The sequence below is a fragment of the Aedes aegypti genome, chromosome 1, assembly GCF_002204515.2.
Source record: "Aedes aegypti strain LVP_AGWG chromosome 1, AaegL5.0 Primary Assembly, whole genome shotgun sequence".
Lineage (NCBI taxonomy): Eukaryota > Metazoa > Arthropoda > Insecta > Diptera > Culicidae > Aedes > Aedes aegypti.
Genome location: NC_035107.1, coordinates 301,767,447 through 301,784,366, shown reverse-complemented (window position 1 = coordinate 301,784,366; position 16,920 = coordinate 301,767,447). Strand labels below are relative to the sequence as shown.

Sequence of the window (16,920 nt, the reverse complement as noted above, 5' to 3'; positions counted from 1 at the left end):
AGAATAATCGACAATCAGATGTTAACTTGCAAGTTGCTCTGGTAGACGAAATTAAGATCTTCAAGTTTCCTATAATTGCTCAAATTTTTACTACTCAAGAAGTACTAGAACTCAATTTTGAAAGTGGAAAAAGTGTAATGCGATCTATAAAAAATGGGTGCCAAGGGACACAAATTAGTACTAGAAGTGGTACATATTTTGAGTCGGCCTACTGCGTCTTAATTTCGTCTTTTACCATTGTTTCTTCTACTACTGCATTTGATACGTATTGAATAAAACACTTTCAAATTGTTTCCCAGGTATTTTTCAACTTAGTGTGATTATTTCATTACTTATCAAAAACAACATTTTGGCATACAACATATCACTTCGAATTCAAGAAATTGCCAATAAAAAACTAATATTAATAACGAATTCATCATTTGCTTCAAGCTTATAAAACATAACACTCCTGTTCCGACATCACTTCACTTTCGGACGTGACTTTCCCTTCTTCTTGGTGGCCGCCGCCTTAAAACGTCGCAAGGCTTTCCTCTGGCGGGCCCGCAGTTGGCGCTTGTAGGCCAGTCTGCCCATTTTCGGAATCAGTACAGAAAATTGTTCGTACAGGGCGTCGTTTGTGAGGTCCGACCATGCTTCTGAAAAAGGGTCAATACGAGTTGAATTTGAGAGTTACAATTGACTGTTGAGCCCTCCCCCTATTACCTAGCATGCAGTCATTCAGAATGATGTAGTTCCTCAGATTGGGCCTCGATGATCGAATCGGCAGTGTCGTGTAGTTGCAGCCTATGAAAGCCTCGTTTTCAAACATTCGTCTCAGAACCTTTTCCAAATCGTTTCCGCATTCGAATCTACTTGCTCGCAGGTAGTTTACCTAGATAAGAGCGATGATATGAGACATTTTTCGACTATGAGATGATACATTTGTAATAAATATGATATTTTCGCAACGGAATGTTAGGATGTTAGAATAGAACTATGACCGAAGACGAATTGAAGACTTAGTAGTCACTAAGACGAAATAAAGACATTCATTTCTCTTGCAGTAGTTCAAATTTTATGGTACATAAGGTAATAGATCAAAATCTAGATTGCTGTGAAAAGTGAACTGTGATCTGTCTAATTTAGGTACCGAGTGTAGTACCAAGGAACCGAAAGTAGTACTAGAAGTGGTACCCATTCTGAGTTCGATTACTGTGTTTTCGTCTTTGGTGATCGTGCTCAAATTTGATACGTGTTCTAGTACTACTTGCAATTCCTTGGTAGCCAAATTTTCCATTTGTTCATTGCATGATAAGGGCCAAATGCGTTGAAGACACCGAAAAGAAACGACGTATAGTTTGTCTGATACATTACTTTTCGTCTTGGTGCATTTTTTATGTCTAATGCAACCTATCTGTAACTTTTAAAACAACTTTTTCAATAGTTATGAAAAATTGAGATAATTTGTTTGGTCTTAACTGTGATCTCATCTTTCTGCATCCAGGTTGCCTTTAAAACTAATATATTTTGGTCTGATTTGTTATTTATTTGCATCTCGCTCATTTTCAGTCTTTCATTTTATATTTTTATAATTCTTTTTGCCTTTTGCCTATGTGTTATTAGCTGCTTTGCCTCCTGATTTTTTTTTAAATATTAGTTTTTTGCTGTTCTTTTCCTTTTGATCAAACATGAATAAGAAACACGAAAACACCTTTTATGCTTTAATCGAGTAAAAGACGAAATGAAGACCAAAGCCGAAATATTGACATAGTAGTCGGGCTCAAAATGGGTACTACTTCTAGTACTACATTCGGTCTGACCAAGATTGACAGATCGTAGTACTATTTTCACTGCTTTCTAGATTTTGCTCTACTACCCCATGTACCACAAAATGTTGGGCAACTACAAGAGACATTAAGATCTTTATTATTTCGTCTTTGTGAAGACCTTCAAGTCCCACATATTTGTCAAAATTTCATGACTAATGAAGTACTAGAGCAAATAAAAAGAGTTTTTTGCGATCTTCCAAACTTGAGTACCATGGGACCGAATGTTGTATGTGACGAATTCCATCCAGAACGTGTCGAAATCATTAACCTGATCATCTACCCGAAATCATTAAATCATCGTACCTGATAATGTTCGATTTGGATTAAATTTCAAACGTGTTTTCCATAGATAAATCGTTTTTTACCTTTTGATCAAACATGAATAAGAAACACGAAAACGCCTTTTATGCTTTAATCGAGTCTAAGACGAAATAAAGACCAAAGCCGAAATATTGACATAGTAGTCGGGCTCAAAATGGGTACCACTTCTAATACTACATTCGGTCTCTTGGTACTACACTAGATACCCAAGATTGATAGATCGTAGTACTATTTTCACTGCTTTCTAGATTTTGCTCTACTACCCCATGTACCACAAAATTTTGGGCAACTACAAGAGACATTAAGATCTTTATTGTTTCGTCTTTGTGAAGACCTTCAAGTCCCACATATTTGTCAAAATTTCATGACTAATGAAGTACTAGAGCGAATTCCACAAAGCTAAATAGAGTTTTTTGCGATCTTCCAAACTTGAGTACCATGGGACCAGGTCCGTCACACTCGGGCTCAGATTGGGTACCACTTCTAGTACTGTATTTGGTCCCTCGGTAGTGCAAAAGGTACCCAAGTTTGACAGATCACAGTACACTTTTCACGGCATTCTAGATTACCCTATGAGCCATAAAATTTTGGGCAACTGCAAGGGACATGGAGGTCTTTAATTTGTCTTTGATGGGACCGAATGTTGCATGTGACGAATTCCATCCAGAACATGTCGAAATCATTAACCTGATCATCGAGTCGAAATCATTAAATCATCGTACCTGATAATGTTCGATTTGGATTAAATTTCAAACGTGTTTTCCATAGATAAATCGATCATTTTGACTGAAAAATAACTTTTGAAAATGGCCTATGACTTTTTGCTTGCATTTTATTTGAAAAATTCTAGCTCCGAAGCTGTTGATTTCAGAGAAAAACTTCAAGGGGAAATAGTAGTAAACTTTGGGCTACAAAAAAAATACAATGGAAAAATATTTTATTTTTTTATCAGGAAAATTAAAAAAAAATGAAACTACAAACCATTAAACAATTCATCATAGAATATTAATAGGAAACCGATATTTAGGACAAAGTTTCATGGTGAAGACTGCGCTTTGCGAAAAAGGACCACGTGATTATTGAGCTGATATCGAATTCAGGTTAACTTTTGCGTCCTTGAGTCCCTTCGTGGGTTCGATTCGATTCTCGCTCTATGTAAATACAATTTTGAGTGTAGTAAAAAAATCTGGTGCTGCTCAAAATTATTCACTTGACATCTACAAGTAAATTCATGCCGAAAAAACTACATGTCATAGCCTTCAATTTTGATTTACAGACAAAAAAGCTGAAGATTTTAAATGTTATAGGAGATTTAATTTTTAACTCAAACATGTTCACTTGGCTTTCACAATTAATTTTACGTTGGAAAAACTATGTGTTATCGCTTCAGATTTTGAGTTGCAAAGTTTACAAAGCCTCCATCATAAAAATTTGTCCCAAACACCATATTCTATGGTAAAAATTAAAAAAAACTTAAAAAATAGCGTTTTTGTATAATTTAAATTTTGTTATTGAGTTCTTCATAATGATAAATATAATATTTTCAGTGTATATTTGTTTCTCGTAGTCCAAGTGGTTCACTGAACATCTCCATAGAACGTTTTCCTCTAAAATCAACCATTTCGGAGCTGGCATTTTTCCAATACATTGCATTGGGACTATCAATCCTATAGAAGAACTGTCAAAGTGATTCCAGATCAGCTGATTCGAAACGTCTCATGAAAAGACTTATTGACGAATAAAAGTTGGGTTATGTTTCCGAAAATATGGAAATTGAATAAGCTTATTCTGATTTGCTGTCGGCTAAATGATGTCAGTTTTGTCAAGATTCCAATAAATATCATTTTTCCTACAGTTTCATAACAATTCAAATTGTCTGGCAAACGCCAATTTTGATTTTTTCAACAAAGATTTTGCAAAATTTAATCTCACTTTTATTCGTCAACTAAGCCATAGCCAAAATCATGTGCCAAATTTACTGCAAATCGAAGATGGTCGAGTTATGAGAATCGAGTACTGTGACTGACCGATTTGACATGGAATTCATCGTGTAGGTACTAGAATTGGTACCCATTTTGAGCCAGACTAGTACGTTGTAATTTCGCCTTTGGTCTGGTCTCTGTTCACGGACGAAACTAAAACGTAGTAGTAGCGAATAGTTTCCTATCTTATCATATCTTAGGAATCTTTGCCAAAGATTGTCTCAGAAATCCTTACCAAAAAATCTCACAGAATCCTTACCAAGAATTTTCATAGAATCTGTACCAAAGGTTATCACAGAATCCTTACAAAGGATTCTCACAAAAGAAAATCCTTATGAAGGATTCTCACAGAATTCTTATCGAAGATTCTCACATAATCTTTAGCAAGAATTCACATAGAATATTTTCCAAAGATTCTCACATAATCCTTACCAAGGATTCTCTATGATAATTCTTACCACGAATTCTCATTGAATCCTACCAAGGATTCGCACAGCATCGTTATCACAGATTCTCACATAACCCTTACCAAGGATGATTGCAGACTACATGTCAAGGATTTTCTATGAGAATTCTTACCACGTATTCTCCCGGGTAGAGGTGAATAACAAAATGATGGTAAAATAAGAACAAATTTTGCAATCAAATCTGGTTTAACCATTATTATGTTATTAACATATTATATAAATATCTCATCAATAGCAAAACATACAATCATAACAAAATTTGTCATTGGTATGTTATGCTTGAAAGTCATGTAATAACTAATCAATAACAAAATATACTATCATGGTAAAATTTGTTATTTGTGCGAACATACTAAAAAAACATTAAATATCTAAAGAATAACAAACATTGCCATCACATTAAAATATGTCATTATTTTGATATTTGAAAACTTTATTTAAATAATTCATGAGAACAAACAAACATCAAATTTTGCCATAATAGCTAATTTTACTATTTGTATGATATTCATTGAAGATTTAAAAAGCAAATGTTACTCGCAGGAAAGCAAAAAGTTTATTTTTCAATCATGCTAAATTTAGATATTAAAGTCAAAGAACTAAAATTACCATTATTTCGATCTACTCGTGAATAGCTTATTTAGTTATTATTTTGTTATCAATATCTAAATAATAACATATTTTTTTAGTTACGGTTGCCTATATTTTTGCTATTATTTTGTTATTACAATGGCAAAATATGATATTATTTAGTTTTTATGCCATATAAACTTAGTTATTATTTTTGTTATTTAATCTCTTATTTCAAACAAACAAAGAACAAATTTTGCTATTCAAACATTCTATTTTAATGGTAAGTTTTGTTATTCTTTTGCAATTCTCCTCTACCCGGGCTCACAGCATCCTACCATGGATTTTCACAGAATCCTACAAAGGATTCTCACAGAATCCTACAAAGGATTCTTACAGAATACTACCAAGGATTCACACAGAACCGTTATCAAAGGTTCTCACAGAATCCATATCACAAATTCTTACAGACTACTTGTCAAGGATTCTGTATGAGAATCGTTACCACGAATTCCATTGATTTTCACAGAATCCTACTAAGGGATTTTCACAAAATCGTTAGCAAAGATTCTAACAGACTACTTGTCGAGGATTTTGTATGAGAATCGTTACCACGAATTTCATGAATTTTCACAGAATCCTACTAAGAGTTCTCACAAAATCGTTATCAAAGATTTTCACAGAATCCTTATCACAGATTTTCACATAATCCTTATCAAGCATTCTTACAGACTACTTGTCAAGGATTACCTATGAGAATCGTTACAACGAATTCTCATATAATCCTACCATGGATTCTCACAGAATCATTATCAATGATTCTCACAGAATCCTACCGAGGACTATCTAAGAATCCTACCAAGGATTATTCGAGAAGCCTATCAAGAGTTATTCCAAAACCTTTTAATAGAATATTCCAGAATTCTACCAGAGATAATAAGAGAACCCTTCTTAGGATTATACCACAATCGTCCTATAAAACTTATCAAAGATTATCTCTGGAATCCCTTCAAGGATATTCTCTGAAAACAATCCTGCCAACAATTATCCAAGATTATTTCCAATGATTCTCTCAACAGCCCTTCCCAACATTATCACAGAAATCCTTCTAAGATTCAGCTAAAAATCCTTCCCAGCTTTGTTAAAGATCTCAGAAATCCTTGGAAGGAATGTTTCAAAAATTCTTTAAATGAAAACAATTGTTCGAGCAGCCAAGTCCGTTTAGCAAATATTTGGAGTTTATTTTGCTTTTAGCTAGAATTCGTAACATTTGATTAGGTTTAACAACTAATATGTAAGGGCAATTCTACTCACAATCTTGGTTTCCGCTCTGGTGTGAACATAGGTTACCTCTCACCTTACCTCGAGTAATGTTTTTAATCTGTTATAACGTTAAACTGTCTATTAATAACTATAAATCAATTCATTGCATAATGCACAATCCAATCAATACGTTACCTAAGCTTTTACCGAATCTGAGCACAAACTTATCAAATTCTTAAACGTGATTTATTATCCCGATCAATGGAATGTAGAATTCTCTGTCGTACCTATTCCAATGGAAACATACATAACGTTTTGTGCAAATAACGAATTCATGTTAGCTACTCACTCAAATTCAAACTATCGAAGTAAACAGCGTATTTTCATATAGAATAATCGCAAAATATAATTATTATCAGCAGAACAATTTCACTTAGAAAATTTGGGTTTACCATGAGTCAGCTACTAACCATCTAACATGACAGACGTCAACGTATCGGTTTATCTCATCTACCGCTCTATCACTGATACTGTCAGTTAGCGCAATCCCTATTGTACATTAGCAGGGCTTCTGTCGAGGGGCTTTTATCTAAAGCATTGCAACAACAATATTCTCTCCTTTCTAAGATTTTCTATGAAATCGATATAAGAATACTCTTTGGAATTCGTGCAAGAGATCTCTTTGGAATATATCTAAAAGTTTCTCTGTAATCCTTCAAAGGACTTTTTCTTTAACCCATGCAAAGATTCTCTACGGCTTTCATACAAACATTCTCTATGGAATCATTCCAAAGATTATCTATGGAATCCTTCCAAGGATTATCTATGGAATTCTTCCAAGGATTCCCCACGGAATCGTCCAAAGCATTCTCTAAGGATCCCTATCACGGGTTTCTGTCTGGACTACTTTCAAGAATTCTTTGGATAACCTATTCAATGGTTCTCCTAAGATACCTTCCATGGATTTTCTAAGTTTAACAATCTTTCCAAGAATTCTCTACAAATGATCATTCCAGAAATCCCTCCAAGGATGCTTTCTTTCATTTTTTCCGAAAAATTCTCTCTGGAATCCTTCTAAATGATTCTCTTCGGAATCCTTCTAAAAGATTCTCTCCGGAATCCTTCCAAAGGATTCTTTCTGAACTCCTTCCAAGAATTCTTACGATAGTCTATTCAACGGTTCTCCCAGAATACATTCCATTTCAGCTTAGTAATCTTTCCAATAATTCTCACAGAAATCCTACTGAGTATCTTCCCAGAAACCCCTCCAAGTATACTTTCTGCAATTATTCCATAGGATTCTCTCTTTGGAATCCTTCCAAAAAGACTCTCTAGAATCCTTACGAAGCATTCTTTCTGGACTTCTTTCAAAAATTCTCTGCGATAACCTATTCAACGATTCTCCCATGATACCTCCCATGGATTCTTTAAGCTTAGCAATCGTTTAAAGAATTCTCACAGAAATCCTACTGAGGATCTTCCCAGAAATTCTTCCATGGATATTTTCTTGGCGCGGTAAATGGCTGGGCATGGCGTACCATTGGTACCTCGCATACCTGCAGGAATAAAATAGACCCCTTTGTGCGGTCCTTAGCCTCTTGCCCAGCAACTCCTATCCCTACCTCCTCGTGGTACTGGCCGGGGTACGAGTAACCTTGGGGAAGATCGGGTAACCAACCCCCGGTGGGAACTTTGGTCGTATGCTGACAGGGAAGGGGGGGTTTGCTTTTGCAAACCTGGAGCGTCTGTACTCCACGTTAGGAGCGGCTCACAACAGCGTCTGTTCCCCATGTCAGGGGCGGCTGATCATCGTCCGAGTGCCAGAGAAGGACTCTAAGCTAAACTGCGCACTATGGCCCTCCGAACATCTAGGGGGAATGGTCCTCCGGAAATCTAGGGGGTTGGTGTTAGGCCCTGCGAGCCAGCCGTAAAAACACATCAGCACAGGAACGTCAACGAGAGAATACGGACCGGAACAATCGGCAAAGACCACAGCGACGAAAATGGACTAGCGATTGGAAACTCGGTACGTGGAACTGCAAATCTCTCAACTTCATTGGAAGTACTCGCATACTCTCCGATGTACTGAAGACCCGCGGTTTCGACATCGTAGCGCTGCAGGAGGTGTGCTGGACAGGAGCATTGGTGCGAACGTTTAGAGGTAATCATACCATCTACCAGAGCTGCGGCAACACACGCGAGCTGGGAACAGCTTTTATAGTGATGGGTGATATGCAAAGGCGCGTGATCGGGTGGTGGCCGATCAATGAACGAATGTGCAAGTTAAGAATCAAAGGCCGATTCTTTAACTTCAGCATAATCAACGTGCATAGCCCACACTCCGGAAGCACTGATGATGACAAGGACGCATTTTACGCGCAGCTCGAACGCGAGTACGACCGCTGCCCAAGCCACGACGTCAAGATCATCATAGGAGATTTTAATGCTCAGGTTGGCCAGGAGGAGGAGCTCAGACCGACGATTGGAAAGTTCAGCGCCCACCGGCTGACGAACGAGAACGGCCTACGACTGATAGATTTTGCCGCCTCCAAGAACATGGCCATTCGTAGCACCTATTTCCAGCACAGCCTCCCGTATCGGTACACCTGGAGATCACCTCAGCAGACAGAATCGCAAATCGACCACGTTTTGATCGATGGACGGCACTTCTCCGACATAACCGACGTCAGAACCTATCGTGGCGCCAACATTGACTCCGACCACTACCTGGTGATGGTGAAACTGCGCCCAAAACTATCCGTCATCAACAATGTACGGTACCGACGCCCGCCCCGGTACAATCTCGAGCGGCTGAAACAACCGGATGTCGCCAATGCGTACGCGCAGCATCTTGAGGCAGCGTTGCCGGACGAGGGCGAGCTCGATAGGGCCCCTCTTGAGGACTGCTGGAGGACAGTCAAAGCAGCCATTAACGACGCTGCCGAAAGCGTTGTCGGATATGTGGAACGGAGCTCAAGAAACGATTGGTTCGACGAGGAGTGCCAGGAGGTTTTAGAGGAGCTGCAATGCTGCAGCATGGTACGCGGCAAAACGTGGAACGATACAGACTGAAGCGGAAACAGCAAACCCGCCTATTCCGGGACAAAAAGCGCCGCCTGGAAGAGGTGGAATGCCAAGAGATGGAGTTGCTGTACCGTTCTCAAGAAACGCGGAAGTTCTATCAGAAGCTCAACACATCCCGCAAAGGCTTCGTGCCGCGAGCTGAGATGTGCCGGGATAAGGATGGGAGCATCTTGACGGACGGACGCGAGGTGATCGAAAGGTGGAAGCAGCACTACGATGAACACCTGAATGGCGCAGAGAACACAGGCACAGAAGGTCAGGACAGCGAAGGCGATGGCTACGTCAGCACAGCGGATAGCGGAAATCAACCAGCTCCCACGATGGGGGAAGTTAAGGATGCCATTCAACAGCTCAAGAACAACAAAGCCGCTGGCAAGGATGGTATCGGAGCCGAACTCATCAAGATGGGCCCGGACAGGTTGGCCGCTTGTCTGCATCGGCTGATAGTCAGAATCTGGGAAACGGAACAGCTACCGGAGGAGTGGAAGCAAGGCGTTATATGCCCTATCTACAAAAAGGGCGACAAACTGGAGTGTGAAAATTATCGTGCAATCACCATCCTAAACGCCGCCTATAAAGTGCTATCCCAGATTCTCTTCCGTCGTCTATCACCTATAGCAAACGAGTTCGTGGGAAATTATCAAGCAGGTTTCATCGACGGCCGCTCGACAACGGACCAGATCTTTTCCGTGCGGCAAATCCTCCAGAAATGCCGTGAGTACCAGGTCCCTACGCACCATTTGTTCATCGATTTCAAGGCGGCATACGATAGTATCGACCGCATAGAGCTATGGAAAATCATGGACGAGAACAGCTTTCCCGGGAAGCTCACAAGATTGATCAGAGCAACGATGGACGGTGTGCAAAACTGCGTGAAGATCTCGGGCGAACACTCCAGTTCGTTCGAGTCTCGGCGGGGACTACGACAGGGCGATGGACTTTCGTGCCTGTTGTTCAATATTGCGCTTGAAGGTGTCATGCGGAGAGCCGGACTTAACAGTCGAGGCACGATTTTCACGAGATCCGGACAATTTGTTTGCTTCGCGGACGACATGGATATTATTGGGAGAAAATTTGAAACGGTGGCAGATTTGTTCACCCGCCTGAAACGCGAAGCAACAAGAGTCGGGCTAATGGTGAATGCGTCGAAAACAAAGTACATGCTGGTTGGCGGAACTAAGCGCGACAGGACCCGCCTAGGAAGCAGTGTTACGATAGACGGGGATACCTTCGAGGTGGTGGACGAGTTCGTCTACCTCGGATCCTTGTTGACGGCTGACAACAATGTTAGTCGGGAAATACGAAGGCGCATCATCAGCGGAAGTCGTGCCTACTATGGGCTCCAGAAGAAACTGCGGTCAAGAAAGATTCACCCCCGCACCAAATGCACGATGTACAAAACGCTCATAAGACCGGTAGTCCTCTATGGGCATGAGGCGTGGACTATGCTCGAGGAGGACTTGCAAGCTCTTGGGGTTTTCGAACGCCGAGTGCTAAGGACGATCTTCGGCGGCGTGCAGGAGAACGGCGTGTGGCGGCGAAGGATGAACCACGAGATCGCTCAACTCTACGGCGAACCCAGTATCGTGAAGGTAGCTAAAGCTGGAAGGATACGCTGGGCAGGGCATGTTGCAAGAATGCCGGACAACAACCCTGTAAAGATGGTGTTCGCCACGAATCCGGTCGGAACAAGAAGGCGTGGGGCGCAGCGAGCTAGGTGGATTGATCAGGTACACCAGGACCTGGAGAGCGTGGGTCACAGTCGAGGATGGAGAGAAGCGGCCATGAACCGAGGGAATTGGCGAAATATTGTTGGCGAGGCTTTATCAAGATAATTGATGTAAAGCCAAATAAGTAAGTAAGTAAGTATATTTTCTGGAATCCTTCCATAAGCTTCGCTTTGGGATCCTTCAAAAGGATTCTCTCTGAAATCCTTCCAAAGGAATCTTTGTGGACTCTTTTCAAGAATTCTTACAGTAATCTATTCAACGGTTAACCTACGATTCTCTTAGCTTAGCAATCTTTTCAAGAATTCTCACAGAAATCCTACTAAGGACCTTCCCAGAAATCCTCCCAAGGATACTTTCTGGAATGCTTCCAAAGGATTGTCTCTGGAATCTTCTCAAAGCATTCTCTCTGGAATCCTTTCAAGAATTTTTACGATAATCTATTCAACGATTCATCAAGAATACCACCCATAAAGGCTCGTGTAGTTTAGCAATATTGTCTTACAGAAATCCTACTAAGGATCACCCTGGAATCCTTCTTGAATTCTTTAAAAATATTTTTAAATAATGTCTCTTAATTCATTCAATGACACTCCCAACATTTGTTTTCGAAAAACACAAAAATCAAACATTTATGAAAGCCATACTCACATATTGCACCCGGACATCTGCACTGTCGTTTACGGCATTTTCCAGCAGTTCCACCTGTGAGGGCTTTCCACAGGGAAAGCTCAACCGGTCATACTCATAGTCCGCACTGTAGCCGTAAGGGGACTCTCCTTTGTTGAGTTCAGTATTCTCCACCGTAATGGAGTTAGAAGCTTGGTTAGAAGTCAATGGTATCGGCGCTGCAAAAAAAAAAGAAAACATATTAAGGGGGGAGTATAGTTCGATGAGTGAATGTTCTGTGGTATCAATATGTAGCGGTATTCGGAATTGGAAATGTTTTTCGGGACAAAACTGAAGCTGGGTTGAACTGTAAATGAGACGACAATTTTAATATCAAAATTTGAATAAATCAAACGCCTCTTTCCGCAGGTATTGTGATACACCTATCAGTAGCTAAGATTGATCGTACATTTGCTCTACTACTACACTTCCGATAATTGCCTATCGTGATGTAAGAGCACGTACAAACCAAGATATGTATAGGATAAAGTACTATTGTTCCTTCTTAGGTAGTATTTGGCGCAGATGGCCTACTACGGTGTTCGTCGTTTTGTGAAAGGTCGCCCTCGCAGTAGGCTGTGGGTTCCTCTCGTCGTAGTCACCTTTGGGAGTGCCAGTTAACGAGGCCCGGGTGTGCACTTTGATGGATTTACGATTTTTCGCTTTCAACGCTTCCTTGGCCGCTCGCAATGCTTCCCTGGCGTCCAGGTTGCGAAGTTTCACGATTGCTGTAATTGATTGACAACGCGTTAGTTTGATTTTGATTTCATTGTTCGTTCGGTTTTCTTGCGGCAAACGGAATTTATTTTTGTTGCAAAGACTTAAGATATTCCAGTTTTATTTTTATCAAATTTCTTCGAAAGAACGTCGTAGCTACTTTCAATGTTTCTTCTTGCTTTTGTCGATACGTCCCAAGCGAACGTAATTCCGACAGTTGATTCGCTTGATCAGCCGTTTTAGCGTTTCTGCCAGTGTATGCTTGCTAATGTCGCTGTGCTCGGACCAAGCCTCTGTGGAAAGGAAATAGATAATAACATATAAGATGAACCGATAAGGATGATGTAAATGGAAACATGTAGTGAAAGTGCAGTGAATTTAATGGAATATATTTCCTCTCCTGAACAATTTTCTACAATTTAAACTGGTCAAATATTTGATACCATGAACTCTAATGTTTAGCAACTATACGTAACTGTTTATATAGATTAATCTACATTTGATGCTCTTGATAAGGGTCATATAATTATCGTTATCTTAGTTTAGCTTGGACTGACTACACATATCAATGGTTGCTATTCCGTGATTGACCGAATTCAGTGAAAATGCACAAAGAATCAACTAGTAGTTTGACTAGAATTGGCCATAATCTTCTTCAGTGTACATAATTCAGTGCCTCTCTATTTAGACATGGTCAATAACGGCCACGTCCGTTCACCTCTGCATCTCCACAAAGATTACTGGGAGGAATGTTTGTTAGTGGGGAGTATCGTTGGGTCACAGGATTCACTTTGATAAACGATTAGACCATGACGAACCATTATTTTTGAGATATAAACATGCCTATAAACATAGTATATTCAATTTATATGGAAAATTTTCAAGTGTAAGAAAATAATATTGACACTTGAATTGACGAACCATTCAAAGTTTGTTGATCAAATAGCAAAACTCAACATTCCTTCAGGTGTCAGGACGAAAGCATGTGTTATCATATTTTACGCATATGAAAAGAAAAAAAAACTCAATTGTCTGGACCATCACAGAACACACTTATGCCGACACTTCCAATGACGAGCCATTCAAAGTTTGTTGAATAAAGTAAACCTTTTGCAAGTCTAGACTTAGAGCAAAGACGAAATAAAGACTTCCATGTCCTTCGCAAATGCCCAAAATTTTATAGAATGCCGTGAAAAGTGTACTGCGATCTGCCATACTTGGGTAACTTTTGCAGAATCAAGGGACAAAATGTAGTACTAGAAGTGGCATTCAATCTGGAACGGACCTGCTTTAAGTGTCGATCCATTCAAAGTTTTTTTTAATTTCAAAAGTACAGGTCAAAAAGAGGGATGTTAATAAAAATATGTGAACATAACTAACATAACATAACTGACGAACCATACATAGTTTATTGAAAAATTGCAGATTCGAAATAAAAGCATGAAACGAGCTCACCAGTTGATCTTTCATCCTTGATTGAGCAGCCACAATCCACTTTCAGCTTGACTTAACACGTACAGACACTGTACATAGAAAGAAATCACGCTCTATGTATCAGTGTTGCATTTGAACGCGTTCAGTTTACGTTCCAGTTCAAACCTTTGAACGAGGGATCAAGTAGGCTTGAACATTGAGCAGTTCAAAAAATTGAACCCGTGCGAGCTGAAAATTGAACGCTGAATGAAAACTGTTCGGGGGTTCGAACACGTTTTAACTACACTGCACTGAACACTTATCCACAGCACATGGACACACATGATTAATAATTGGTAGCGGACGAAGACATTTACAGCGGCACAAACCCCAACGCTTCTGTGGTATCTTCTTCTGTTTTTACACGAGAAACGTGAAGGTTCCGAAACGAACAAATAAATATAAAAACAAAAATCAACAATTTGTAACCAAACGGTTACAGTAAACCGGTCACGATTAGCCTTGATTCTATCGCTTACTCCACGGGAACATAGAACTGAATGAACACGCTTCCCCACTGCCCAACAAATCGCGCGCAAACAGAGAAAAAATGGAATCGCACCACCGCCGACACGAGGAAAAAAACGAACACGATTGCTTGGGCTTCCCCGGAGCTCCGGTCGAAATACGCGTATCTGTCAAAGGATACAAACTCTTCTTTCTGGCATTACGTCCCCACTGGGACAGAGCCTGCTTCTCAGCTTAGTGTTCTTATGAGCACTTCCATAGTTATTAACTGAGAGCTTCTGTGCCAATGACCATTTTTGCATGTGTATATCGTTTGGCAGGTACGAAGATACTCTATGCCCTGGGAATCGAGAAAATTTTCTTTACGAAAAGATCCTCGACCAGCGGGATTCGAACCCACGACCCTCAGCATGGTCATGCTGAATAGCTGCGCGTTTACCGCTACGGCTATCTGGGCCCCAAACTGGATACAAACTCTAGTGGAATTAAATGGTATAGTGCTAATGTCGGTTTTTCATTTACATAGCTGATATTATGTTTTAACTTCTTCTTTTTTTGCCAAACTTAATTGATTACTCTGTTCGTCAAAATCTTACAGCTCCGTAAGATCCTCTTGGAAGTTTCTTCTCAAATATTCCACCTCAAAATGTTCATCGGAAAAGTTCGACCTACTGGTTCTATTCGGAAGTTCTTCAATGTAGTTTCTCAAGAAGTTCTTTTGAAATTTCCTTCAGGAAGATTCTTTGCAAAGTTCCTTCGGGAAGTTGTTTAAAAAAACTTCTTCGGAAGTGCTTTCAGGAATTTCGGGAAGTTCCTTCGTGAAGTGACTTTGAGAAGTTCCTTCGGTAAATTGCTTCAGGAAGCTCCTTCGGTAAACACCTTTGCAATGTTCCTTCGGGAAGCTCCATCGGGAACCTACTTCAGGAAGTTTTTCCAGGAAGTTCCTTCAGGAAGAGGACCTTACCTTACCAGACAGGCTAAGGCCTGGGTGGCCTCTGCTGTACGTAGGAGACGTCTCCATTCGACCCGGTCCATGCCTGCTTGTCGTCAGTCACGCATTCTGCGAAGTGTCCTCAATTTGATCAACCCATCTTGTCAGCTGCGCACCACGTCGTCTTGTGCCCGTCGGATTGTTTTTGAGAACCATTTTCACCGGATTGTTATCCGACATTCTGGTGACATGACCGACTGCCCGACCCACCGCAATCTCCCAATTTTTGCGAGGTGGACGATGTTTGGTTCTCCCTACAACTGGTGCAATTCATGGTCCATCCGCCTTCTCCACGTTCCGTCTTCCATCGGCACTCCTCCGTAGATGGTCCGCAACACCTTCCGTTCGGAAACACCAAGGGCGCGTTAATCCTCTACACGTAGGATGCATGTTTTGGGCTTATAGATGAGTACCGGTCTAATCAGCGTCTTGTAGATGGTTAACTTCGTGCGATGGCGAACTTTAGTCGATCGAAGAGTTCTGCGGAGTCCAAAGTAGGCACGATCAGTGTTGACCAGACTCATTTCCCCGAAATTCGAATTGTGAAGCCATGAACTGTTATAACTATGCGTTGTATTCCTGAGATGGAGGTCGAGGTGGTTGGGCTTGAGTGTTGCACATGGGATCCGACAGTTTCGATCTCGGTGGGCCGCAATTCAAGTTTCGGTGAAATGATTCGCACTCACTCACTCACTCATTTCATTTCACCGCGTTGAATTGTGGCTCTCTGGGATCAAAATTGATCGATTTTGTGTGCAGTACTCAAGCTTAACCATCTGCTTTTCTATCTTAAGAGGATAGAGCATGGTTGTAGTCAGGTCCGTCACACTCGGGCTCAGATTGGGTACCACTTCTAGTACTGCATTTGGTCCCTCGGTAGTATAAAAGGTACCCAAGTTTGACACATCGCAGTACACTTTTCACGGCATTCTAGATTACCTTATGAGCCATAAAATTTTGAGCATTTGCAAGGGACATGAAGGTCTTTAATTTGTCTTTGGTTGTAGTAGTTCGTGGCTTCGTAGTTCGGAAAATGTTATTTTCGGGGAAATGAGTGAACAACACTGGGCACGATTTTTAGCAACGATGCGTCTCTGGATTTCTGCGCTGGTGTCGTTGTCGGCGGTCACAAGTGAGCCCAAGTACACGATTTCTTCGACCACCTCGATTATATCACCGTCAGTATGAACTCGAAGTGGGATACGTGCCATGTCCTATCCTGGGAGGGAGGCACAGATACTACACACGAAATATGACACAACACTTTTCCAAATTGCAAGATAATTCCCGCTCACTAACGACAATCAAGGCAGGCTTGCGAAGAATCGCTAGTTTTCTTTTGTTGTGTATCTTCGATCTTTCTGGATAAACTTGGGA

The 16,920-nt window shown here is 40.6% G+C and overlaps 1 protein-coding gene across 1 annotated transcript in view; it reads right to left on the bottom strand.

Annotated features, from left to right (window-relative positions):
• Positions 1–288: 288 nt before the first annotated feature.
• Positions 289–16,920, bottom strand: part of LOC5573536 (modifier of mdg4) — a 419,719-nt gene continuing 403,087 nt past the window's right edge. Inside the window, exons 7-9 of the mRNA XM_021838270.1 lie at positions 11,877–12,073; positions 706–874; positions 289–638 (exon numbers count right to left, since the gene is read on the bottom strand). Coding sequence (XP_021693962.1) covers positions 463–638; positions 706–874; positions 11,877–12,073 — 542 coding nt within the window. The 3' untranslated portion in view covers positions 289–462. The remainder of the gene's footprint in view (positions 639–705; positions 875–11,876; positions 12,074–16,920) is intronic.